This window comes from Ambystoma mexicanum, chromosome 12 (genome assembly GCF_040938575.1).
Source record: "Ambystoma mexicanum isolate Mex_15411 chromosome 12, UKY_AmexF1_1, whole genome shotgun sequence".
NCBI lineage: Eukaryota > Metazoa > Chordata > Amphibia > Caudata > Ambystomatidae > Ambystoma > Ambystoma mexicanum.
In genome coordinates this window covers 10,012,615-10,038,817 of record NC_090936.1, presented here as the reverse complement: position 1 = coordinate 10,038,817, position 26,203 = coordinate 10,012,615, and the positions used below count along the sequence as shown (strand labels likewise).

Below are 26,203 nucleotides of genomic sequence, written 5' to 3'. Positions count from 1 at the left end.
GTTCCAGAGCTTCGCCGCCAGGACTGGGAAACTCGAGCCTCTAGCAGTCTGGAGCTTGAAACTGGGAATGTTGAGGGTGTGCGCTTGTGCAGATCTAAGAGATCTGGATGCTGTGTGTTGAGTGAAGTGCTCTGACAGATAGGCCGGTGCTGCATTGTTCTGAGCTTTGTGGCTTAAAACAAGTGTTTTGAGGGCGATACGCTGTGAGATGGGAAGCCAGTGTATGTTACGTCTGGCGGATGAAATGTGGGCACGCCTGGGTATGTTGAGCGCGGCCCTGATGGCGTTATTCTGAGTTACCTGAAGTTTATCGATGTTTCTTTGGCTCGTTCCGAGATAAAGGGCGTTGCAATAGTCGATTTTTGATAAGATGAGGGTTCTGGCGAGGATCAAGCAATTGTCGGTTGTTAAGAAGGGACGGCAGGCTGTGATTAGTTTACATGTATACGCCGATGCTGAGACTACTGCATTGGTTTGTCTGTTGAGAGAGAGGGTGGAATCCAGGTAAATTCCAAGGGTTTTAGTGACATTGGTGACCTTGATGATGTTGCCATCAATGTTGAAGGCCTCATATTTCTTGTCAAGTTTTGAAAGTTTGGACTGAGAGCCTAGGATGAGTAACTCAGTTTTCTCATCGTTTAGGCAGAGCCCATGGTGTGCCATCCACGCCTGGATGACAGAGTAGACTGCATTGAGTGCTTTGACGTCGGTTACGTAATCACCAGTGATAGGGATGAGTATCTGGGTGTCGTCCGCATAATTTGTGTAATTATAACTGCCAGGAGGACCGTAACCGATGCAGGTACGAAATACAAAGTGAATGTGAGGGGCACCCAGCCCCACTAACCGAGAGAGAAAGGTGCATTGAACAACGTGAGGCAAGCTTGGAATAGCCGCCAAATGTATGAAAGGTTATGAAAATGTAACTGCACTCAGCACCACAAATACAGAGAAAATGGATATGAAGAGTCTAACGCTACGCTAGAATGGCCACTAAAAGTAAGGGAGTGGAAAAGAAGCAGACACGATGCATCCAAGCTGAACCCACCGATAAGTGCATCATGGAAGCACAGACCTAGGGCCTTTGCTGAAACAGAGTGCATGGAAGGGGAACACTCTGTAACCATGACCGCAAAGTGCATGACATCACGCGAAGCAGTATTCCACCCCCGAGCAGGAGCCCTAAGAAATAAGACACTTAACCACAGAGCTAAAGGCCTTTGGTCAGTCCCAACACTATGAAGGATTTTAAAAATCAGAAACTGTTTCCTTATCAAAGGGAGAGGGAAATCCAGACTGACGGAATCTGTGAATCTTACAAAAGGATTTGGTAATAAAGCTGTGAAGACAATTTGCAAGAACGGTGACACTAAGAGCAATTGGAACCGAAGCAGGCCAGGCGGAAGGCCACACGGAGGCTGTTATCCAAGCTTCACCTTCCTGTTTAGTTCAGTATTTTTCTAAAGTGGTAGGGTCACTTAGGTACTTGGGATCCGAACCAAAGACTTTTTTTGTGGACTTGACATGCACCCTTTGTTTTAATTTTATTGGTTAGGGAACCTCCCTGATAGCGATCGGGCAATTATATTCCCTTTTTGCACATGTCACTAAGTTGTCTGACTCCTCCTTGGGGTTCACCAGAACCCACGGACAGATAAATGAGGTCTGCATTCTACAGCAGCAGCCTCAGGTTACGGGCGGAGAATGGTACTTCATTCACGTCGACTCAGCACCGCCGTCCCCAGCGATCCTTAACATAACTAGTCCCCGCCACGCTCTCTGTAGAAAACAGGTCAGGGCCTATTGTACCGAAGCCTTCACTGAAGTGATCAAGAACAGCAGTTCCGCTTGGCACGACATCATCCCGCTCTCTCGTAGGACCTTTAATATAAATGTAGCCAGGAGGTCATTAAAAAGGACACACCGGAATAAGGTGAGATGAAGTGTCGGAGCCACCAGTTTAAGTCCCCGTCTCGATTTTTGTTCCAGGTCTGAATAACTGCCCCAACGGGCAGGAGGCTGAGTCTGGTTTCCGCAAGACAGCTCTGTGCAAAGGCGCAGACACCAATCGCAAATACTCAGCAAATCCATTACAAGGGCCTAGCGGTGGATAAGCCCAGACCTGAGTTTTTAGCATCCTTTCGCCTTCCCTTAATGATGCCAAGAATTGCATAGCCCCTATCTTTTACCAGCATCTTAGAACGACCTTTCACCTTTGCGGGGTCATCAAAATGGGTTGCCAATGATGGCTTAAGTGGCAGGGACTTTATGCAAAAGCTAAAGAGCCAACTTTATTAGATCCAGTTTGGGCGATTAGGTTCATGATTAGCTCTTTCGTTAGGGGGCTGCGAGTACCCACCCCTAGTGAGGCCCAGATTGAGATGGGTCTCACAGAGATGGTATCCGCCAGGTAAGTCACGCCTGTTTCCAAATACATGGCGCGCACAGGTGCTGACGGGGATGCCATAAGCACCCTTCTTAATAATGCAGCCTCTAACTTTTCTAATCAGGGGGCCCTTGTATCCCCCCCATATTTCACCCCTAAACGTGTGGCCTTACCGCCGCAGACCTTAGTCACGTGTTGCACAGAAGAATGCCTTTGATTCTTTGCTAATATGAAGATAGCGCCATGCCCCCTGTCGTTTGGCTCATCCTGGCACTGAGTTTGCTAATGGGAGTCTCCCACGTCAGTGTATTGTCCCACCTGAAGCCTAGGGGATGTTATCTGTAGCTGTGACCGCAAGCTCGCTAAGTGGCCCATTGCGTCTGTGCGTCACCCGCAGATGGGAGCACGTGCTCAAACCTGCTGGCTGGCAGCCACAGATGGAAGGCCGCTCCAAGCAGGGGCTGTGCAAGTGCTCCGCAGGGCTAGGATCCTAGCAATTCACGAGTGTCCTGTGCACAGTCCTCTAGTTGGACCTGGCCTCTATTGCCAGTGAAATAAATAAAGGCGCTGAAGCTGGACTTTTCTAAAAATGTTGCCTTTAGTGAATGTAGTACTTTTCTGTTCCATGTTCCCAGTTCACTGCCGGGATTGAGTACAGGAGAGCTTGCTTTGGCTGCATGTTACCATTCATTCTAGACCAGAAATCCAGCCTTAACATTGATTTCCATTAAATTGCTAAACAGACCACGTGCAGTGCAGTGAGATATATAATAGATGGTCTGAGAACCCCTCTGCGAGTTGCAATATCCTTATAATGCACAGCTAGGAGCACTTGGTTCTATTTTTAATGTTAGATTGGATCTTAGAGGTTGCAGGAAATATAGCCTTGGTTCTTACAGGATGTGTGGACTGGGGGCAGCGGTGTTGGGGGTAACCCCCGTGTCCTGCAGAAGAGATGTCTACTGCTTCAGTATCTTAATGACAGAGACCCTCTCAGTCTTCGTCGGCAACCCCCCCTCGGACCATCATGGTACCTTCCCTCGTGTCCATTTCCCCCGGGAATTAACACAGGTGAGAGGTTAGTAGGCTTGTTAAGGAGCTAATGGTTGGGGTTACTCACACAAGGAAGAACTAAAGCTCAGGGTGGGGATGTCCTGCATTGAGTAACCTTCAAACCGCTATCTACCTTGCTCTGGGATTACTAGCGCTATGGGCCATATAGGGAATCAGCTAGTATTATACAGGTCCTTCCTGGCAGAGGAGGGCGGGGGTATCGAATCTATAGATATTCAGAAAAGTCCTCTGTAAACACGATTGGGTACGAGTCGGTTATTACAACCGCATGACCGTGCCAAGGCAGCCATGATGATGGAACATCAGTTATGTCGCGCTGACGCGATTGCTACTGCGCCTCGCTGCCATTCCGTGGCCTCGAGGCGCTCTCGATAGCTGTGTGTAGCAGTGAAAGGTAACCAGGCTGCATCAGTGGCAGGAACTGGCTGTGTTTACATATTTAAGGCATTTGCACAGCGCCGGACATTCATAAGTAGAATTGCTTTGCAGCGCTATTTTTGACAGGCGGTGTCGCAAGGGAGGGAGAAGGGGTGTGCCTTTGATTGGAAATGGAATGTGTGAACCATGCAAAATCCGGTCAGATAGCTCAGCGAGTAGGGCACTCGCTTTGACATCTGTGCAGAGCCTGTCCGGATCCCTGGGGCCTGGCAAGACCAAACTCAGCCTTTCATCCTTCCAATGGTCGATAAATGAGCATCACACAGCGCTCAGATGCCCAAGGGTTCGTAGCGCTACATAAATGCATATTATTATTATTATTATGAAGCAAGGAGGCAGCAATACAGCAGAAATCAGACACCCAACGATGCTCACAGGTTCTGTAACATTATTGAGAAACATTTCCATCCTTGTTACTGCAGCGCCATCTAGCGGGTTAGCTCCGAATAGACAGGATATTAATCATCTTAAGTGCTTACTATTTCATGAGAATGGAGACTGCCTTGTGAAGTAAAATCGCGTGCTCTGCTGTTAGGCACGGGATAAATGCTGTAATGGTCACACGTATACTCTTCAGAGCATCAGTTCAGCCTTGGTTAATGTTCCCTTCCTTTCGGCCAGTGTATCTCTTAAAGATGTATTTGCCTATTTGTTTATTTTTGAGATGTATAATGCATTTACGTGCAGAGCTGCTGCTTCAAAGAGCCTGGGAAAAATCAGGTACAATGCAGAGGTGTGGCTGATATACAAGGACTAGGAAGCATGAGGGGGGGGGGCTGTTACTGGTATGCAAAAGAGGATCCCCATGCCATAACAATGGAAAAGAACAGAAAACATTTTAGGGTGAAAAATCAGAAAATAATGAGTGAGCACCCTCATGTTGTGGCCTTAGAGACAGAATGACTAGGGTGCACCTGCGCATATGTGTCATGCCAGTTCCTCCTGGGACACTGAGCTGTCCTGCCTGTCGTGATTCATGCAGTCACTCTCCCCCTCTCTCGTACCCTGAGAGCATTTGATTGTCACATGTGCCTTCTCGCCAGGATGCACGGTGATGCACTGACCCCTGGCATGCAGCAGCTGTCTCCCTGACCTCCTGTGTGGCTGGCACTTCATCATGTAATCATTTGGGTGGAATACAGGGAGTCCGCAATTCTTAAAATGCGACATGAAAAGAATAACTGTTTCTCTATGGTGGATCCTTTTTCCTCCATTTTGAATAATTCACAGCCAGCTGCTTCCCTGAACCCCGAAAACAATGTTGTGGGGGTGCCGTGGCAAGCCAGACGAAGGACTCAGACCACAGCACATGTTGTTTAAGAGTTTTTATTCAACTTAAAAGAAAACGCCTTTCTAGCCTTATTGCCAAAGTGGAGTTCCCTTCCTAACAGACTATACTATAGTGCTCGTCAATTTTCAAAATAGTCAAATAGCCCTAGCCTCTGAACTGTGCGTGCCAGTTGGAAAAACTATAAAATAAAAACTAGGGCAAGTGTCCTGCCCCCAGTAGTTCACCCCAATCTCTCTCTGCGCTTGCAGGAATCCCTTCTGACTCCGCATCCAATGTTTATCCGTAGAAAATAAGTCTCCCTGGTTTAACAGTTCTTTATAATCTATCAAAGTTCCAAAAGTTTCTGAAGTTTACCAGATAAAGTCTCAAGCTTCTGAAAACCCCAAATGTCCAGGTTGCCTTAGGTAGAGGGATATTTCCCTGATCCGTCTCCAACACTTGGGTTGGTTTCTCCCCACTTGGTTCACCTCTTGTTTGCCTCTGTGTTCCCCTCGAATCTGTCCTTTTCTTGTTTTTTGGGCTCCTTTGTTTTCCTTGGGTTCCTTGGTCCCAATGTCTCACTTATCTCCCAGGGGTTTTGGTCACCACTCTTTCTATGTGCATCTCTTGGTTCTCGGGCGCTTCTGTGAGCCGTTGGGCCTATTACATTATTCCGGTCTATTGGGCTCCTGTAATCCTCATTGTTTTTTGGTGTTCTCTCTCTCTCTCTCTCTCTCTCTCTCCCTCTCCCTCTCCCTCTCCCTCTCCCTCTCCCTCTCCCTCTCCCTCTCCCTCTCCCTCTCCCTCTCCCTCCCCTCATTGGGGTTAGGGTATTGCATCCATCTTCCCCTCTTAGCTCTCATGATGCAAGCAAAGGATTTGTTTGTCCCTTGAGTTGTGGTTTCAGCGTTGTTGATCGGGCACCAGGCCCACCACATCTTCTGCATGGTGGCGCCTCAGATAAGGCTGGCTTTGCTCTGCCTTGGGCTTGCCGACTCTGCATGGCTGCGTGCCACAGAAGGCTCAGCTGTACAACATAGTTCCGCCCCTCAATGAAGTGCCCATGTTGGAGGCTCACCTCTGTGTAGTGTTACCGCTCCATTCAAGGGTTATCACGCCTTTATTCTCGCACCATGATTAAAATGGGGCATGCTGCTTCTGTTCAGCTGTCGAGCTCACGGGGAGACCAGCATTGTCTTGAGCCAAACATCCAAAGGCCCTTTCAGTACCATTTTGCATTCCTCGGCTGAATGTCACATCAGCTTCTAGGATTCCCACGTATGGGGGATACTGCTTTATGATAGGGATTTCTCCAGGGAACTGGAGTCCTTGTCCCCTAGAGGGGAGTCACTCCCAGTGAGGTCCCACTTTCCCAAACCCATATGGAGGGTTTTGCTGAGCCGGCTCAACTCCCGTGCCTCAAAGGGTGTGCGCCCCCTCAGGGAAGAAGGGATGAAACCCCCAGATTCGTCAGAGTGTGCATTTACTTGGAATGCCTAGCTCTGAATATGGTATACACCAAATTGTTCGTTTACAATTGTTCGGATGAACAATTGACCGATTTTAAAGGGTCACAATTGACCTTTTCACGATTGACCGTATATATATTAATATATATATTGCTTTGGTAATAAATATATATATATATATAAGGGGTTTTGGGGGGGTTTGGGTTGGACTGGGGTTGTGGGGGGTTTCCCCCTCGCATATATGTTACAATTGACCTTCACAATTTGGTCAATTGTGTAAAGGTCAATTGTAATTCGAACAGTTGTAAAACGAACAATTCGTATACAACCCTGAACATTACATCATAGATAATGCACTGACATGCCAATATAATCTTCAGAAAGCAAATAAGCAGGTGGAGAATATTTAAAAAGTCATCTGACTATGCAAGTACTTTACAAGTAAATCTGTTTCCCAGCCACGTCGCGTGTCCTGTGGGAAAATGCACATCAGAGAGTTCTGAGTTGCGGGACCTTCAGTGGGACCCTCTATACCCGCTGATAATTTCCTCAATTCTCCGATAACGTAGGGCAACTCCACCAATCACTCAATCGGAGGAACAGCGGCGGGTTGGGCGACCTCTAGCGATGGAAAACCAAGTTACAGGGGAATGCAAACAAAACCCTTCTCTCTGTAAGCTTCCCTGTCACCTGAAGCATAGATTTGTGAAGGAACAGCACCGCAGTGTAACTGTATATCAAAGCTAATTTGAATAACTAGTAAGGCAAGATGCAGATGATCCTATTGGGGCCTCTCAGGTCCATCACACAACCAATCACCACCTAACTACATCTGCTACCGTGCTTCGTGGGTTCTAGATATTGTCATCACAATTGCACTCTGCTCTACACCGAGCTGTACTATCCTGAGTCCCACACATTTGAGAAACATACTTTAACCACATCCCTCCACCCCACTCGCCCCAGAGGCGTGTCCTCTCTGTTTTTGTTCCTTCCGTTCTCTAGATTCTCTTTCCTATCGCCTCCTCCCCAGACCTCCCTTTCCGTTCCACAGACTAAGGTCTGGAGACACCCTGGCAGGAGCCGTAAAATGACTATGGTGTAGATCGCAGTATAACTATTGGAAACATAACATTAGAGAGGAATCAATTCAGATCCCATAGAGAAGCTCACTCAGGAACAGTAAGGCAATAACACTGAGTATTAGCCTGAGGCTCGGCCATATGATCCCTCTCTATTGACTCTGCTGGTTGGGGTCGGTAGCACAAAACATCTGGAGAATCAAAGGTTGCTGCCCAGTGCCCCCTTTCTTTTTCCCTTTCATTTGCCTCCAGGTAGCAGGAAGTGTGGGTGATGTATATCATCATTCATTGAGTGAACGTAGACCGGGTGAGCTAGCCATGCTCAGTGTCTTCTGCCTTTTTATGCATTTTGTTGAAACACCTTTGATTGAAAATACCCGTAAAGCGCGGTTCTTGGTTATAGACCTGCCCCTGCAGTAACATTCCCAGTACTTTTCCCCTAGAAACTGAACAGATTGATATTAGTATTGAATTCAGTAAATGTTTGGTTCAGATGTAGCTAGCCAGAAATGTAATGCTTTTATTTGCATTGTAAAAATGCAGGGTGTTTACCAATACCAATACCCCACAAGCATGGCCTGCAAATATTTGTGGATCGCTTTCAACAGAACCCACAGCCACTAACGCCCCAGCTCATCCCAGAGCACCCAAAGTAACATATAAACACTTCTATTTCATGTTTACTGTACCCCATGGAGACTCGCCAAGCCCCATAGAGCAATGGGCACGTTATAAGACCACGTGGGTGATAAAAACAGTCTACCCTCCCCTGCAGGGCCATATCTGTGGACCCCTATGTGAACCTCAAACTTTTCAGGGGCATCACTAGAACAATTTGAAAGTTTGCGGGACCTCGGATTATCTGAAATTCAGGTACATAGACACAAGCCCAATCTAGTTCTCCAGAGCCTATTTTGAGACAAGCCTGGTATCAAGAGAGATGACATAGATATATATTTCTAAACAAAGCTTTAATAATGATCAGGATGGCGTAACGCCAAACTACACCTATGCTATGGTCTGATTTTCCCTGCCTACAGAAATATAAGGAAAGCCTGTGTCCAAACCAAAGGTCTGCCTGGGTCACAACCTCTGCTTGTCCTTACAACGATAACTAAATCTAGTGGGGAAATGCTCTCAACCAAATATAAGTCTTCAAGTTCAATGCAGTTCCAATGTAACTTTGTTTCAAGGAGGTTTGATCACATTCTGGAGTTAACTTCTGTATGTTCACAGGTATCACAGTTCACACCAAAAGAAGGTCTTGGGTTTCCCTTCCCCAAGTTCCTATGTAACTAAGTTCATACAACACTGTGATCTTGGGACACCCTTCCTCAAGATAAACACTCCCCAGTTCTTTCATTCTCAGGGTTCCCTTCCCCAAGATTTACACTGAACAGTTAACTTGCTTCCTCTGTTCACAAGTAAGAGAATACCTGGTCCGTTTGACCCATCCTTTGGTGAGCTTGACCCAGGAGACACACTTCTTGGCTGCTTTTCCAATATGTAGTGGCTTTTGGTCTAGGCGCAGTTGTCAGACCAGATGGTGCACCCATTACAAGTCACTCAACCAGCAACCACATGCCTTGTCTGTGAATTGACTCTTGATATTGGTGAAGTCAGTGTTAGGAAACTTTCTGCTCTAGGTTCAGTTGTCAGCCCACAGGGTCCAGCCATCACAGGTCACGCAACCATATGTTTCTCCAAAGCCGTTGTTCAGTTCCATTGTTCAATACAACTCTTCACTTTCACATTATTCTTAAAGTTATGTTCTGATGGTGGATATCTCAACATACTCGATTGTCCCAGAATGTTTATGCAGTCTTTAGCACTTTTCATTCTAATCAAGTAACAGCTTTCTTTTCAATCAGTATTTCACAAATGTAACATTAGCTTGGTTTCACTCAAACCACAACTTTCCTGCCTCTCAGGATTCAGGAAATGTAATGTTGTATTTATCAGGATGGCACCTTTCATTCTGTTTGGCTTTCAATAAATGTACCTTTAAGTTGTGCAAACTTGAAGCACCTTAAAGGCAGCTTGGTATTCACTAAATGCAGTTTTCACTTGTGCTTGTTTAAGAAGCACGTTTCAGGCAGTTTGTTATTCAATAAATGTAGTTTTCACTACTTTCGTGAACTGTTACCAATTTCAAGGTCCCATGGAGCTCTTCGGCCTTCCTACTGTCTCCTGACACTTACCGGGCCTCTGTATCTCTGTTCGGCAGCATCTCCCCGAGCAATAAAATCAACGTGCCAGTACGCCGGGTACTCTATTCAGCACACGCCGGGCTTCGTGCTTGGCTCCGCCTCTGCTCCCTAGCAGCACCTGCTGTACGCCTTCCTTCACAGGGGTTCCCAGTTCTGCACAGTCAGCCTGGCAAGACTCTCAGGATCTTCATCAGTGTTTTGGCTTCTCACTCTTCAGCACGGCAATTATTTCGGTTCTCATTTCCTTCTGCATGTGCTTCTGGATTCCACCTTTTTTATACTCTCTTCTATTACTAACAGGCTGCAGGTAAAATGAGGTATCTTCAAAGGCCTGACCCACCTTGAGTCTATTTGTGTGACATGCCTGATCTTCATTTTCCACATGCATTCACACCCCTCTTCTTCGTTTCAGTACCAGAATATGAAATCTGCACTACTCCTAGTTGCCTCTTCTCCTTCTCAGTACTTCATGGAAAACTATACCAGAGGATGGGATGAGATTGGCACTAGCACATAAAGGCTAGGGAAGGGGGTCAGATCAATATAAGAAAAGGGGGATAAGATGTCTCGCCTTCAGGTACCGTCTCCCCAATCCCCAAGGATCCTCCATTCAGGCGATCCTCCCTCGCAAGTTCACCTTCGGGGTCAGGATCCCCCAGCCTTGCCTTCCTCTTGGTTACCTGAGGGTGGTGGGGGTGTCCTAGGAGGGCTAAATGTGAAAATGTCCTCAGATATCTCACACTAGTCACCACTGTGGGGGCTTGCGCCATTTCAATAATTGAATATGTTGAGCAATTAATCGTTGATGGTATTGTGGTTGTCGCTGCTGCAATAGAGAATTACGGTGGACGTTTACTTTCTTTTTTGATAACTGTGTGGACAGTGCTATACAGTGAGTCAATTTAACCAGGCTCGCTCACCATTCAATATTCAGGTCACACATGTGGCTTGAGCGAGAACACACTTTTCCCAAAATGAAATGTGTCTTGACCTATTATCATTGTGACGAGGAGCTCCCCAGCAGGTGTCCAACTTTGTAACAATGATGAATTAAAATTTTGGGAAAAATAAGCTTCAAATGATCCAGGCTGAGCAGGCCAATAACTGCAAAAGCAACATTTGTCAAAAAAATGGTTTCCTTTTCGGTTGAAGAGGAGCTTAGATATGCCGCTCAGAGCGCCTGAGCGCAATGTGCATTTTCTAAATCATAGCCAACCCTTTTATTTTAGAAAGTAATTTTGCCTGCTTCTATCTTGCATTTCTTATGGCACATCTTTTTAATATTATTCTGAATAACAATCATGTTAGGTCTATAATATAGCGGCGATGAATATTGCATAAACGAGAATGATCCGTCCATATATAGTAATGAAATATTCATCGTCTAATATTCGAAATATCATTAAGGATCCATATTTTTAATGAAATCATTTTCTTATCGTGGGAGAGTGATGGCCTTTGCAGAGGTGAGGATGGGACTCTGAGCGTTGGCATTACAGCGGGTGATGCAGGGTAGGGGGGCAGAGGAAGCAGAGCTGCAGAAAGAGATATGACGAGTGAGATGAAATTTAAATTCTAAAAGACCTTGGAATATCTTTTTTGATTAATGGAATAAAGTGCTTCAAAACTTCTGCATAAAACTGGCTGAAAGCCCATCTAGATTTTCTGAGACGTCTGATCTCCGATTTGGTTGAATCGCTCTACCTGGGGGGCTTTGGCCTTTGCCGGCTGTTCACAGGAGACTAATACTACGTTGGGAGAACGTTCTGGGCATTTACAACCCACCCTACAGATCTGCATGGGATTTTTTAAGGGGAGAACCACTGCCACCAGTATTAAGGTGGGGTTTGCGAGCTGTCCTCTAGTTGCAGGGCCGGAGGCAAGAGGCATGTTTGACCAGTATCACAGATGGACTCAATAACCACCAACACCCAGAGACAGTTCCAATGTTATTATTGATCTCCTTGAAAGGGGTTCTAAGGCCCGGTCCTTTCGCTCCTAACCCAGGCATTCCTGAGACTGATGATAGTATCTTCTGAGTGTTCACCCACACTGTCGAGCTTCTGCGTCTCTGGGTGAAGGGCCTAAAGACAACAAACGTATCTATTAACCTTCCTCTGGGACTTCTAGGTGTAACTGGCCCTCCTTTATGGCTAGTTCTAAAGGGTTATGGGGTTAGGCTTCCAGATAACCAAGCCCCACTCTGTTTCCTTCCATGCTCTGACATTCCTCTCCCTGTATCTCTCACTCTCTCTTCTTTCCCTTACCCTCCATTCTCCCTATGTCTTCCTCCTCTGTCGCTATGATGACTCTCCCTCTCTATAATCTACCACCACCCTCGAATCGTTCACTCTCTTTCTCTCGACCCTCTGCTCAACACTCCTACATCACCATTATTCTCCCCTCTCTACTCTACCACTACTCTCTCCTCTCCTCGACAATGCTTTTTCACTAATAGAGCATCACTGGGTGCTTTGAAACACAGTTTACTTGATGTATAAGCGCCTTATAAATGCACAATAAATGAAATACACTCCGCTCTCCCCTACTACTTTCTCCTCTCCACACTATTACACCTCCACCCCTCCTTGTACTCAGTCACCCTGGTTTCCTTCCCTCAGTCCCCTTTCACTAACTCCCTGCTCTTCACTGCAACTGTCACCCACGCCCATTACTTGCACTCACCAAGCCATTCCTCAACTATTCGGAACATCGCCTCCACATTCTTGTCAACCATCCTTCCTCCTTCTGGCCTCTTGGTCTGCCACCTCCTGATTCTCTGAGCTCACCTAAACAATCCCCAACTTCCTGTTTCCTTCCCCCAGCGTTATCCTCCTCCTCCTCCTCCAATGTGTTCTCCTCAACTGGTTCCCCAGGCCAGTGGTGCATGCTCTTTCCTTCAGGGGAGGTGTGGCAATAGGTGAACACAAAAAAGGGGGGCTAAACCCCAACTATTTTTCCTCACTGGTTCACTTGGCTGGAACAATGGCGGCCGTCCGTGTGATAATGTTGTAGTTTGGGTCAGGGAGCTGCACCATGGCTGGATCATGGCTAAGCTATGGAATTATGCTCAAGTTCATGTCAAGGAGCTGCTCCGCAGCCGCGTTAAAGTCGGTGTCACGGAGCTGCACAGCACCTACTCTATGGATGCGCGCGTTGGTTTCGGTGGGTTACGCACAGTGTTTCTTGCTGCTGCCTGTGGTTACTGCTCTGCTGCACAATGACCCTCTCTCTCCCTGGTGTTGGTGGAGAACTAGAGCTGTCTGGCTGGATGCACGGGTGGGTTGCCATGTTGCAGGCGATGCGCAGGTAATGCTGCTTGATTTAGTTGCCTGAAATCTGAAGAAAACGAGTGGCCGGCATCTTTATACAGAGGTATGGGGTGATTGAGAGTGGTACTGCCCACGCACACACACAGGCACTTATGGAGGGGAAAGGAAATGGGGTTGTCCCAACAACCTGCTCCCCCCACCCCCTGACCCCCGAGCCCCGGCGTAGGAATGGTCCTGGCTTACACCCTGGTTGGCCTCCCACTCCACGCTTGGAGGAGTGGCCGTCCCTTATTGACAAAGACAATCAGAGGTCATAAGCCCCTCAAAAGCAGGCCTGAGGGCCGGGGGGTGTTGTCTCCCTATCGTGTAAGGAGTGAACAGGAAATGTTCAAAACCTGGTGTTTTCGGAGTTAATCTGGTGGAGTTTGTTAGTTCCTAGTGGTGGTTTGAGTGTTTCTTGATCTCTACCACATCCTTATTTGTCTTTTTGTGTCTCTCCTGGAGGAGGCTTCCTCTCTCACACTCCCTTTGTTCCCACCTTCCCTTTAAATAAATAAACCATGGGTTAAGCTTGCACTTGCCCGTCACTTTTGTCTCACCAAAAAATAGAACAAAAAATGTAAAGAATATTTTCTAAGACCATTCCATTCCTGTTGTTGCAGAAAAACCTGTGTGGGAATCCAAGAAGCCTTCCTGTGCTGTCCTCAATCAGCGGCCCCACTCTGTGTGTGTGTTTCGAGAAGCCTTCCTCTTAGTACAACTCTTGCAAGAAATCCTTTGTCTTTGTCACTTGTTTGGTGTTGTGAACTTTGGCACCTTGGGCAGATTAGTGCACCTTGGGCACGATCTGAACGTACCATGCCTTGAAGATCGTCAATCTATCGTCCCTGTCTCCCCTCCTTGCAGGGTGGCGCCTAAATGAACTTAGGAAAACTGCAGAATCTTCGTCAGACCCGTTTGCTGTCATCTACACCATTAATTGTACTATATGCACTTACACTGCCTGTGCAGACTTGTATCCTTTAGAAATTCAAGGGCTCTGAATGACTGTTGTTTTTTCCCCTTGTTCCCTCCCTCCTTGAGCGCTTGGAAACACTTGCCTTAGTATAGGCGCATTACAAAGAAACCTTACCATACCATACCATGTTCGGCACATTTGAATACATTTTGCACATTGAGACTTTTGGCAACACGTTCTTATATATGAGGAGGGAGCCAATGGAAGAGGTGTGCAGCTGCTCTACCCCTCTAACTCTGTGTTAGAGGCAGAGGCGAGTCCCAGGAGGACAGTGGATGGAGGGTGTGATGAAGTGTGAGGAAGGGAAAACAGCAATTGAGAAGGGGGAGGCAGTGGTTGAGGAGTAGGAGACAGTGGTTGAGGAGTGGGAGAGAGTGGTTTCAGGAGTGGTTGAGGAATGAAAGACAGAGTTTGAGGAGTGGGAGACAGTGGTTGAGGAGTGGGAGTGAGTGGTTTCAAGAGTGGTTGAGGAATAAAGGACAGTGGTTGAGGAGTGGGAGACAGTGGTTGAGGAGTGTAGCTCATCACCAGTCATGTGCTAGCAAGCGTCCTCCCTCTCCCCTGACTGTGGGCCAGCCTAGCAGTGACTCTCAAGCCCCATGTCACACCCAGCACAGCCTGAACCTGTGGTGCTGATGGTGGGAACATTTGAGGAAGATGAATTCAGAGTGTGGTGCCATTTGGGCAGAACAGGTAAGGCGATTGATGGTGCATGTGGGCAGGACAGGTAAGGCGATTGATGGTGCATGTGGGCAGGACAGGTAAGGCGATTGATGGTGCATGTGGGCAGAACAGGTAAGGCGATTGAAGGTGCATGTGGGCAGAACAGGTAAGGCGATTGATGGTGCATGTGGGCAGAACAGGTAAGGCGATTGATGGTGCATGTGGGCAGAACAGGTAAGGCGATTGATGGTGCATGTGGGCAGAACAGGTAAGGCGATTGATGGTGCATGCAGGCACATAATGTGTGCAGTGTGTGTGAGACAAACTAGTTTTGGATGCAAGGAGCAGCACATGCTCATGTGCGCCCAGCCCCATTCTAGATGGTTGGGTTCAAGAGGTTGGTAAAAGGAGAGGCCTAGTGCAAAAAAAGGCCCTGGTCTCTATATTGGTTGGTAAACTCAGGCACCTCACCAGCCAACTTGTAGTTGGCTGGTGCACGAATGTGCCAATATCCGTTAATACCGGCACGGTAATTCCGCACCGGCCAATATGAGGCCATCCTTATCTATTCATCATCCTTTATAAGTGTGGATCACATGCATCAAGTACGGAAAAGAAAACGCCAACAATACCAGCAGAAAATCAAATGTTTTTGGACTACAGCTCCCATCAACCCTAGCCTACATAGTCAATGTATCATGGGAGTTGTAGTCCAAGGCACCTGCAGAGCCAGAGGTTGCAGTTCCATGAATTGGGGAATAAAAGCAGCAATTTGGCGAGGAATGCAAAGCAAGGTTAAACCGGTCCAGTCCAGTCAGGGAGATCCTATCCCGGGTGCGTCTATTCTCCTGCAGCGAGTGAATATCTGGCAAGTTTCCGAGGAGCTGCGGCTCTTCGGTCTCTCCCCGCCTCTTCCACCAGCAGGTATTTAATAGACCTCTGGAGGGGTTTAGGCGCTGTTTCAGTGCCTCTGGATTCTATTCCAAAATGTCTGTCCGTGTGTAGGCCGGGATCTCATGGTAGCCATCATTTCCTGGAAGGAGGTAGATGGGGCGAAAGAGAATGCCGTGCAAGTGGTGGACACTGCGTATTTCCCCCAGAAATAAAGTGAAGTGCTCAGGTGGAATCAGCCAGGCCAGGTACAGATGCTAGTAAGGGGGCATGCATGCGTAGCGTGAGATCACGGAGCCCAGATACAGAGGCTAGTAGGGGTCATGCGTGCGTAGCGTGAGATCACGGAGCCCAGATATAGAGGCTAGTAGGGGTCATGCGTGCGTAGCGTGAGATCACGGAGCCCAGATACAGAGGCTAGTAGGGGTCATGCGTGCATAGCGTGAGATCATGGAGCCCAGATACAGAGGCTCGTAGGGGTCATGCGTGCATACCGTGAGATCACGGAGCCCAGATACAGAGGCTAGTAGGGATCATGCGTGCATAGCGTGAGATCACGGAGCCCAGATACAGATGCTAGAAGAGGGCATGCATGCGTAGCGTGAGATCACGGAGCCCAGATACAGAGGCTAGTAGGGGTCATGCGTGCGTAGCGTGAGATCACGGAGCCCAGATACAGAGGCTAGTAGGGTTCATGCGTGCATAGCGTGAGATCATGGAGCCCAGATACAGAGGCTCGTAGGGGTCATGCGTGCATACCGTGAGATCACGGAGCCCAGATACAGAGGCTAGTAGGGATCATGCGTGCATAGCGTGAGATCACGGAGCCCAGATACAGATGCTAGAAGGGGGCATGCATGCGTAGCGTGAGATCACGGAGCCCAGATACAGAGGCTAGTAGGGGTCATGCGTGCGTAGCGTGAGATCACAGAGCCCAGATACAGAGGCTAGTAGGGGTCATGCGTGCGTAGCGTGAGATCACGGAGCCCAGATACAGAGGCTAGTAGGGGTCATGCGTGCATAGCGTGAGATCATGGAGCCCAGATACAGAGGCTCGTAGGTGTCATGCGTGCATACCGTGAGATCACGGAGCCCAGATACAGAGGCTAGTAGGGATCATGCGTGCATAGCGTCATGCGTGCATAGCGTGATATAACGGAGCCCAGATACAGATGCTAGAAGGGGGCATGCATGCGTAGCGTGAGATCACGGAGCCCAGATACAGATGCTAGAAGGGGGCATGCATGCGTAGCGTGAGATCACGGAGCCCAGATACAGATGCTAGAAGAGGGCATGCATGCGTAGCGTGAGATCACAGAGCCCAGATACAGAGGCTAGTAGGGGTCATGCGTGTGTAGCGTGAGATCATGGAGCCCAGATACAGAGGCTAGAAGGGGTCATGCATGCATAGCGTGAGATCACAGAGCCCAGATACAGAGGCTCGTAGGGGTCATGCGTGCATAGCGTGAGATCACAGAGCCCAGATACAGAGGCTAGTAGGGGTCATGCATGCATAGCGTGAGATCCTGGAGCCCAGATACAGATGCTAGAAGGGGAGTCTAGTAGGGGTCATGCGTGCATAGCGTGAGATCACGGAGCCCAGATACAGATGCTAGAAGGGGGCAGGCATGCGTAGCGTGAGATCACAGAGCCCAGATACAGATGCTAGAAGGGGGCATGCATGCGTAGCGTGAGTTACGGAGCCCAGATACAGAGGCTAGTAGGGGACATGCGTGCATAGCGTGAGATCACGGAGCCCAGATACAGAGGCTCGTAGGGGTCATGCGTGCATAGCGTGAGATCACGGAGCCCAGATACAGAGGCTAGTAGGGGTCATGCGTGCATAGCGTGAGATCACGGAGCCCAGATACAGATGCTAGAAGGGGGCATGCATGCGTAGCGTGAGATCACGGAGCCCAGATACAGATGCTATAAGGGGGCATGCATGCGTAGCGTGAGATCACGGAGCCCAGATACAGATGCTAGAAGGGGGCATGCATGCGTAGCGTGAGATCACGGAGCCCAGATACAGAAGCTAGGGGTCATGCGTGCATAGCGTGAGATCACGGAGCCCAGATACAGAGGCTCGTAGGGGTCATGCGTGCATAGTGTGATAGAAGCAAAAACTGCAGGCCGAGGTCCATGCTGCTTGATTCTTGTGTAAGTAGTTGTGAAAAGTGCCTATCCGTATTCAGAAAGGCCTGGGATCTGTGCTACACTCCCCTCCAGAAGCGTCTTCTATATGGTTGGTCTTCCGTGTCACTGGCCAGCCATCGGAGGGAGCCTTTTCACAGCCCGGCATTCCATGTACTGCCCAACATTGAAACCTTCATGCATCCCAAACTATTTAACATGCATTCAAAGAAACAGTTTATACATAAGACCCCCCCCCCCCCAACACCCTCCTGTGCACCCTAAACCCATGTGCGTGGCCGGCTGGCCCCAGTCATTAACCCTCAGCTGTGGGGGTATCATTTGAGGGGGGACACGGCTGCGCGCCACTTACCTTGGGGAACTTGCCCACCCCTCTGCAAACCGGTGCAGTCTTGTTCACCACGAGCAGCAGTTTATTGTGAATGGAGCCCAGTCTTTATAGCCGCATATTTGAGGTTTGGTAAATCTGGATTAGATTATAAATCATTTATGCTTGTGTTGTAGAAGGCCCTTGCGAATGATTTCACTCTTTCATTTTCAGTGTGTCTCGCTTCGCCCTGTGGTGACCTGCACTCTTATGAAAGCACTCTTTCATGCTGTGGGTCCTGGTGTTGCCAGACATTTATGTAACAATGGAATGGCTTATTTGTTGGTGTGTTATGTGTGTGTGTGTTGTTCCCGGGGTTTTCTAAAGACCTCCTGTCCGCGCCCTTTTTTTTGCAGTTCAATAACAATGCCCAGAACGTTGGCTGCTTCCCACACCTCGTCCAGGCCAACGTGAGGAACAAGAAAGTGCTGAAAGACGCCGTGCACCGGATCTCGGCCAAGGGGACCACCGATTACAAGAAGGGCTTCACCTTCGCCTTTGACCAGCTGCTGCACGTGAGTCTGACGTCACTGGGTGCAAATGCAGGGCCTCCCGCCCTGCCTCCGAAGAGGCTTTCACGTGTGCAAGGCTGAAAGTGCACAGCAATTCTCAGTTTAAGTGCAATATTTTATATGGAGTTTAAGAAAAGTTGTGGAACATTTGTGGCAGTTTTACAAAAAGTTTGCCCCAGTGCAAAAAAATGTTTTTTTTTCTTGTTCTCTCTGCTGCTAATTCAACTTAAACCTTGTGAAATGTTATTTTATGTACCAACAAAACGTGCACACCTTTTCCCCTAAGCCCCGTCCTATACTATACCTCAAAAATAATTAATGTTCGGTTTCTAAGGTTCCTGTCTGAACACCCATGCGACACAACTCTCCATCTGCAGAAGTGCCAGTAGCCAGCAATCCATACAGCACTTTTTGCATTTTGCATTTACTTTGACAGCATCTTTTTAAAATTGTACCTTGGGTACAAATGTAAGCTCGGCAGAAAAGGAGGAGTCTGCGATGAAAGGAGCAGGATGAGGTTGCGGGCTCACTTCATGCAAATGCACTTTGCATGTGCAAAGGCGGTGTGTCTGCAGATGGGAGCAGTGCACACTGATTTGCACCAAACAAGTTTCGATTTGGAACACAGGGAAATCTGCTGGCGAGGTTTTTGAGGATTTACTTTTTTTTAATTTTTAAGTAGTATTTCACTTCCCCAAAGTTTGACGTCACTTCCAATGAAAAGTGTTCATTTTCGTTGGCATCACTTTTCTGTCCTAATGTTATTTTTGCCTTCCGCTGACCTGTGCTTGAAGCTGCAGTTGTTTTTTGTGTGTGCAACATGGCCATTCGTGGCTGCAATTTACAGCACACACAACTCGATTCACTGTAAATTGCAAAGCAGCTGGAAAATGGGAGCAACGGCCGCCACACCCCGTGTGTCCTGCAAGTGGGGGTCACACTTTGCTTTTCTACTTTGTGTTCATTTCTGTTTCCATTTGACTAGACTTCCTTACATTAAGGAATAGGAAGGAGTCTGGTTTAGGCAAAAAACGTTTCTCCCTTATGTTATAAGATCAAAACACATTTAGTGCAACGAAGGTTGTCTCTGTAGGGTTCCACGTCCCTTTGCCAACAACAGTTTTTTTCAAAGTATTTTATTTTGAAGAAATTACGTCGAAAAACCTCAACAAATGTATTTTTATTTTTTGGGGTATCACCCCAATTCCGCTTCCCTATACTATAGCCCTCTACCCCAACTCCCTCACCACCCCTTTAACCCCTTAGCCCCCTAAATATTTTTCGATGAGTGTTTTTGAAGTAAATGTTTAGATGAAAATAACTTTGAAAAAACACCCGGCCACGACACAACGAGATACCATCTGTAGACGTAAAGCATCGCCAGCTGCCCAAAATCAGCACAGAGTGGTCCCTCGGATCATAACCATGTCCCTGGCAGTGAAGAGTCACATCCATTTCTCATCGCACACATCTTGAACATACATAAATACTGTACATTTTTATAAAGGTTACATTTCCTTGCTATGTTCTTCATATAATGAAACATATTACACACTTTTGTCGTGAACAAATGAATGAAGGAATTGACTTTATTTTGACATATCAAAAAAGCCTTTGGAAATTAAGATTTTGCACAGGCAGTACAATCGGACAATTTGAGATAAAACCGTCCATGCCGTGACAGGAAGAGTAGTATTGATAAATTCCCTTCTTTAAAATTCCTATGTGCTTACAATCAACACTTGAATCTTATTTATTTATTTAATATTGCACCAACACCATGCATTTGGATGAAATGCTCTTCCTTTCGGCCTTTTGCAGGACAATGTCACCAGAGCCAACTGCAACAAGATCATCATGCTATTCACCGACGGCGGCGAGGAGCGGGCGCAAGAGACGTTTCTTAAGTACAACCAAGACAAAAAAGTAAGTTGCTTCCAGAAAACATGTGTAGGTCTCCTAAAGATGGGAACGGTGCCAAAGTGCAAGGCCCATAATGGAGCGTAGTTCAGTGGGTTACGTGCTGCTGTGGTGAATGTTCAACAAGTTCTAAACATTGTTTCTGTCCTTAAATCTTGTGAGCAAAGTGTCATGGAATTGGGTAATAGATTCATTGCCCTTTCCCAATGCTGCGAGTAGCAGAACCTGCGGTGCCGAGGTATATAAACATTTGTTATTGCATTGTATGGTGCATACAGACGGAACATACATTATATTGATGTGTCAATCGTGAACATCTTTGTAATCAAGAAAGTCAAGCAAAAAACATATCAAATACCTCCAAACAGAAAAATGGTACCCTTCACAGCACAATCTATCTTATTGCCACCAGCAGTATGAGTGAAGATAGCCACACATGGGTTGAGGTCAAGGCAAAGACCGGTCCCTGCAAAGTATCCTGCATAGTTTGAATCGAGTGCATTCTGGGAAAAATCAAGAGAGCGCGTCTGTGGAAGAGCTCACCGCGCACAGAGCAAGTAACGCAGAGGAAGCACTCTATCTAAGATCTGGGTGGATGGAAATTGATTCACGTCAACATTGACAACTCCTCCGGGTGTAATGACGAGACGTACTTGGAAGACATTTTAGGAAGGACAACATTCATGCCTGTTCTAGATTGCTTTGCACGATCAGTTTTGAATTACGCCGGGCATAGTCTATGAAGCCAAGTTAGGAGTTCAAATGAAATACTCTACATCAAGGTATCAACCAAAGAAAAGTGAGATCAGTTGTTTCTATGCGTTTGTTGTTATTAGGTGTGAACATAATGTTGTGGTTTCACCCATTGACAAGGAATCACAACTGTCATGGTTGCGCTGAATATTAAGATCGCTGTTTAGGCTAGGGTTCCTCTCCACCAAGCTGAAAACGCATGGGTTTCGGCAAAGTTTGTAGATCTATCTCTTGGACAAATTCCTGGCAGGTTTCAAGGATTGTTTCAAATAAAGAGCACGTTGAAACCTCTGTCAAGCAATGCAAAAGATGGAGTTTCCATGTTTCAAAACACCTTTCGAAATTGTGTAGCGAAGCGTTCTTTTCATTTTCAAAGAAGTGATCCTTTGAAATGCATAAAAGCCAGAAGAAAGCACCTCACAAATGAATGGGAATGCCCAGGGACCAGTGCTGCACTGACCCACCGGGACACCGGGATGCTCCCCGCTAGGCATCGGGTGCAGAGGGCCTCTTTTCTTGCTTATGCAGTTGGGAGAAGGATATCATTATATGAGCGAACATCCAGGCCAGCCTGGATGGTTCGCCATCACTGTGGCCACTGCCTGGTGCATTTCCTGTGGCCGGGACTGCTCTGCCGGGCTCGCGCACGCCTGCCCATTTTTAAGGAGCACCGTGCCCTGCAGCCTTGCCCTAGACAATGTCACTGTGCGCATGTACACTGCAGCGCAGGCTCAGCCAATGCAGGGACCTCAGTGGTGCTGCTGTTGCTGAGTGATGAGGCGAGCAGTGTGCTCAGGGGCAGGCCGGCGTTGCCTGCCATTTGATTTCAGGTGAGGTGAGGGATGCGATCGTGCGAATGCAATTGTTGAGACGCATCCACAGTGTTTTACGCGTGCGTTTCTTTTTGGGGGTGTATTTGGATGGACATGTTTTGTTGCAGCACCCGCCTTCCTTGCAGTCCTAAACCGGACTCCAGCTATTTTACAGCCCGAGGGTATTGGTTTATTGTGGTGAAGCGTGCTGCAAATGTAAGCAAGTTGGTTTGTTTGTTTGTTTATTATTTGTAATGCGCAACATACCCTAAGGTAACAGGGCGCAGCAGATACAAGAATGTGTCAAGCTTAGTTACACAAGAATACTATTTAAATGCGAGTATTAAATACATAAGGTATATACAGAAAGATCAAGTTTATACATAAGAGGTGTATACAGATAGAACATATAAGGAAGGCGGTGCAGGAGTAAAAAATCCAAGAGATGCATACAACTTACTTACACTAGCAGGATATACAGGTAAGGGTGGAAGTGAGGTAGGTGTGTTTGTAGAGGTATGCAGAAGGGGAGGGGAGGTTATATCTCCTTGTGGAGGGTCCTGAATGCTTGTTGCATTTAGGTGTGCGTTTGCTTACAACCACTTCTATATTTGATGATGGACTTTCCCTTTCAGCCATAGGATAGTGTTGGTCCTAAATTTTAGGACCAAGAAATGATTGTTATTGCGGAACAAAAGGGCTAGGTTGGAAAGAAACAGGGAACGGGTCTGCAAGGTGCTCCCAGCCCTAGGGTGAGAATCGCACAGGAACCGGGACACCTCTTGGCTCCTATGTGTAATAATTTCTGTGTCTCCAAAGGTTCTCTGGATAAACTACCAGCTTATAAAAATCAGAGACTCTCGGGAGGGTAGCAACGTGCAGCTCTACAACAGGAAAGCGCTGACACACAGAAATCCAGCATTATATTTAATGTTATTTGTTCGATTAGTTCCTTGGGCCACCGAATGTTGTGATCGGGCAGTAATGTGTCCCTATTTTTCCTGCCCTTTTACCCTAACGCCATTCCTCTTCAGCCCCCTCTTTATTTCACTATTTCACAACGCAAATCTCTCTGCGGGCGGCGCATGGCTGTTTATTAATCATAAATCACCAGGAAAGGCAATATCGTCCAGCTTGTCGTGATAAAGTGTTTTGCTTGCTACATATATGTTTTGGGATTTAATCTACATTCAGAGCTGGAGCAGCTCCACTCCACTCAGCTACATGAAGTACTAGTGAATATTCGCTGCTGTCGGTTTCGAACAAATCAGCTCACTCTTTTAACCACCAGGCCTAGCCGTTCAGGGCCTTAGTCAGAATAACGCAGAAAGTCTGACTCGCGACAGGCAGCAACCTACTAGTCCCTTTTCCTGAGGAGAATTGAATGTGAGTTTCTGGGGCTGAAGTGCCCACAGTCACACTCTGGAGGTGTATGAAATCTGGTACTGTTTTTGGCCGTTTTCGGCTTCCTCTGTAAACGGAGCTCCATGTATTTTGCTTCATTTACACGCTTTTTCTCTATGTGTATGTTTAAAAAAACAAATGGAATTCTGGGAGAGTCTTTTGAAAAACACAAAAATGCCTATTCCCGCCTCAAAATAATACCGGAATCTATGGGAAGTGTAAGATGTTATTATGACAGTGTTTAGTTTGGGTCCAAATATTTGTGTGGGATAATCTTGTATGAAGTACGCACAAAATGTCACTAGTGCTCAGGCGTAGGTTGCCGCTGAAGTAGTCTAGTAGTTTCAGAGGAGTGTATTGAAATCTCCCAGCTTGAGTGCCAAGGAGAATCGTCTCAAAGCACTTTTCTAAGGGAGGTGGAGACGTTGCAGAGCATCAAAAAGATGCATTTTTATTTTATTTCTAAGGGTGGGGTGGCTGCTTCTGTGTGGATTTTTAAAGAGAGAACCTTTTATAGTCCAGGACCTCTACCGCAAAGCTTTTGAGGGTGAACTATGAATACATTAATGAATGAGTGGACTTGTATAGTGCCGCACTTCAAACCAAATTGTCTCAATGCAATTTCTTTTAGGAGGAGTGGTGCAGCGGAAGATCAAAATCTCTAAATGTTTAATTATTTCTAAGTTGGTGATGCCCGGTTTTGATGTGGAGTGTTATGCGGTGCGCCATCCACAGACCAATGCCGGTACTGCAAATCATCTGCCTCCTTTTGATTTGCAGTTAGTAATATGTGGGATCTTTTGTGGGATGTGCGGGAGGCTGTTGTCGGGGGTCCATATGAAGCATCCAGTAGGCCACGTCTCTTGGATTGCAACTGGTTGTGGATGTCACATCATGAGTCCTTTGCTCAGGGCTGGAGGCTAGGTCTGAGGTCTTGCGTCCAGTATTGGTGTAATATCTCTTATTACAACATGACTTTTTATTCCATATATGTTTAAAACATGCATTAAATGCAATCATTTTGACTAATTTTATTCAACATTTTCTTGGGGGATATTCCCAGTCCACCTCATAGTAGGGTTGGGTTCACACAATGTGCTTGCTCCTTTATCGAAATATGGGGCCCCTTTAAAAATTAAATGTCCAGGGCTACTTTTGGTTCCCAGCCCTGCCAGGGACCTCCCCATGCTGTGCAAATAACTGTTCAAATTACTGACTTGTAAAAATTCACTGCAGCCACGCTCAGATGCCTTCAGGTCAATGCCGCCGTAGGGGCATCAGGTGATAATATCCCTATATACATATGGTCACCGTATATAATGTCACCGGGAAAAGGTCGTGGCAACATTATATAGGTGACCATATGTATGGGGAGAGGGGAAGTGGGGGTCGCGGGGGTATCCCCTGCTCCCCATGAAAAAATGGGTTTGGGGATTGCGGGGGCGTCCCCCGCATGTTCCATATAATAATGTCCCCACAAAAAACGGCCATTTTTCGGCGATTTCTTTGTATGCCGATATTTTTGAGGGGGCATTATTACATGGAACCGCCGCAGGGTGGTGCATTTAATCGTGGCCAGCAATGATATAAACATGCAGCCTGGCAATTGGTTGCTGTTCATATATTTTAGACACATTATTTGAAATATAGTGAAATAACACGTGGACAACATGTTGTTTATTCTTAATGTGAAACATTAGGACCGTCTACTTCTAGTTAGAACTATTATTAAATATACCTTAACTAAAATATAATGAAAAATGCACCGAAATACAACAGTTTCAATAACACCTCATGTTTTATCAGGGATGCAAAGCGGCAGCCAGTCGCATTGTACCCCGCGGCTGAGACACACACTTTACCATTGGCTATGCACAGGCATTGGCGAGCAAATATTAAAACAAAATGGGCCTCATTACGAGGTTGGAGGTAGTCATGGCGCTATTAGCGCCATGACTACCTCCAATACCGGTACCGAGTCCGTCCTCGTTCAATGGGGACTTACTGTTGTATTCCGACCTTTGTGGGACGGGTAAGTCCCCATTGAAAATGCCATTCCCATTTCAGCCCCCGTAGAGCTCAATGGGAAGGCGCTAATAACGGTACCGCAAATTGTGGTACCGTTATTAGCTCTGAAATCCCTTAATGGGCCCCGTCCATAACGCCTGGTAAAATCAGGCGTTGAGGAAGGGACCCGCTAAGGGACATCGGAATAGGGCGCAAAGGGATTACCGGCACCAATGTCCTTAACAGTGCCTGGTATCCCTTTGCGCCCACCTCGTAATGAGGCCCAATGTCTGTCCATTTATGTAAGACCCCTTGCTGGGTACAGATTACCACCGAAGATCACGTACAATTGCAGTTTTGATGGACAGTCTCATTTGAAATATTTCTTTCTCAAAAGGCTCATGTCCTCTTGGATTCAGCTGTGGAAAAATAGCATTTTATAAAGGAAAATCCTAAGCTTCAACCCTGTAGAGATTTACAAGGGTATACATCTTGTAGCTT

General features: G+C 47.0%; 1 protein-coding gene across 7 annotated transcripts in view; it reads left to right on the top strand.

Annotated features, from left to right (window-relative positions):
- Window positions 1–26,203, top strand: part of CACNA2D1 (calcium voltage-gated channel auxiliary subunit alpha2delta 1) — a 1,412,752-nt gene that overhangs the window by 1,020,271 nt on the left and 366,278 nt on the right. For all 7 annotated transcript variants that reach the window (XM_069627805.1, XM_069627804.1, XM_069627806.1 and 4 more), the window contains exons 11-12: window positions 18,651–18,809; window positions 20,628–20,732. In XM_069627805.1, the coding sequence (XP_069483906.1) occupies window positions 18,651–18,809; window positions 20,628–20,732 (264 nt within the window). The remainder of the gene's footprint in view (window positions 1–18,650; window positions 18,810–20,627; window positions 20,733–26,203) is intronic.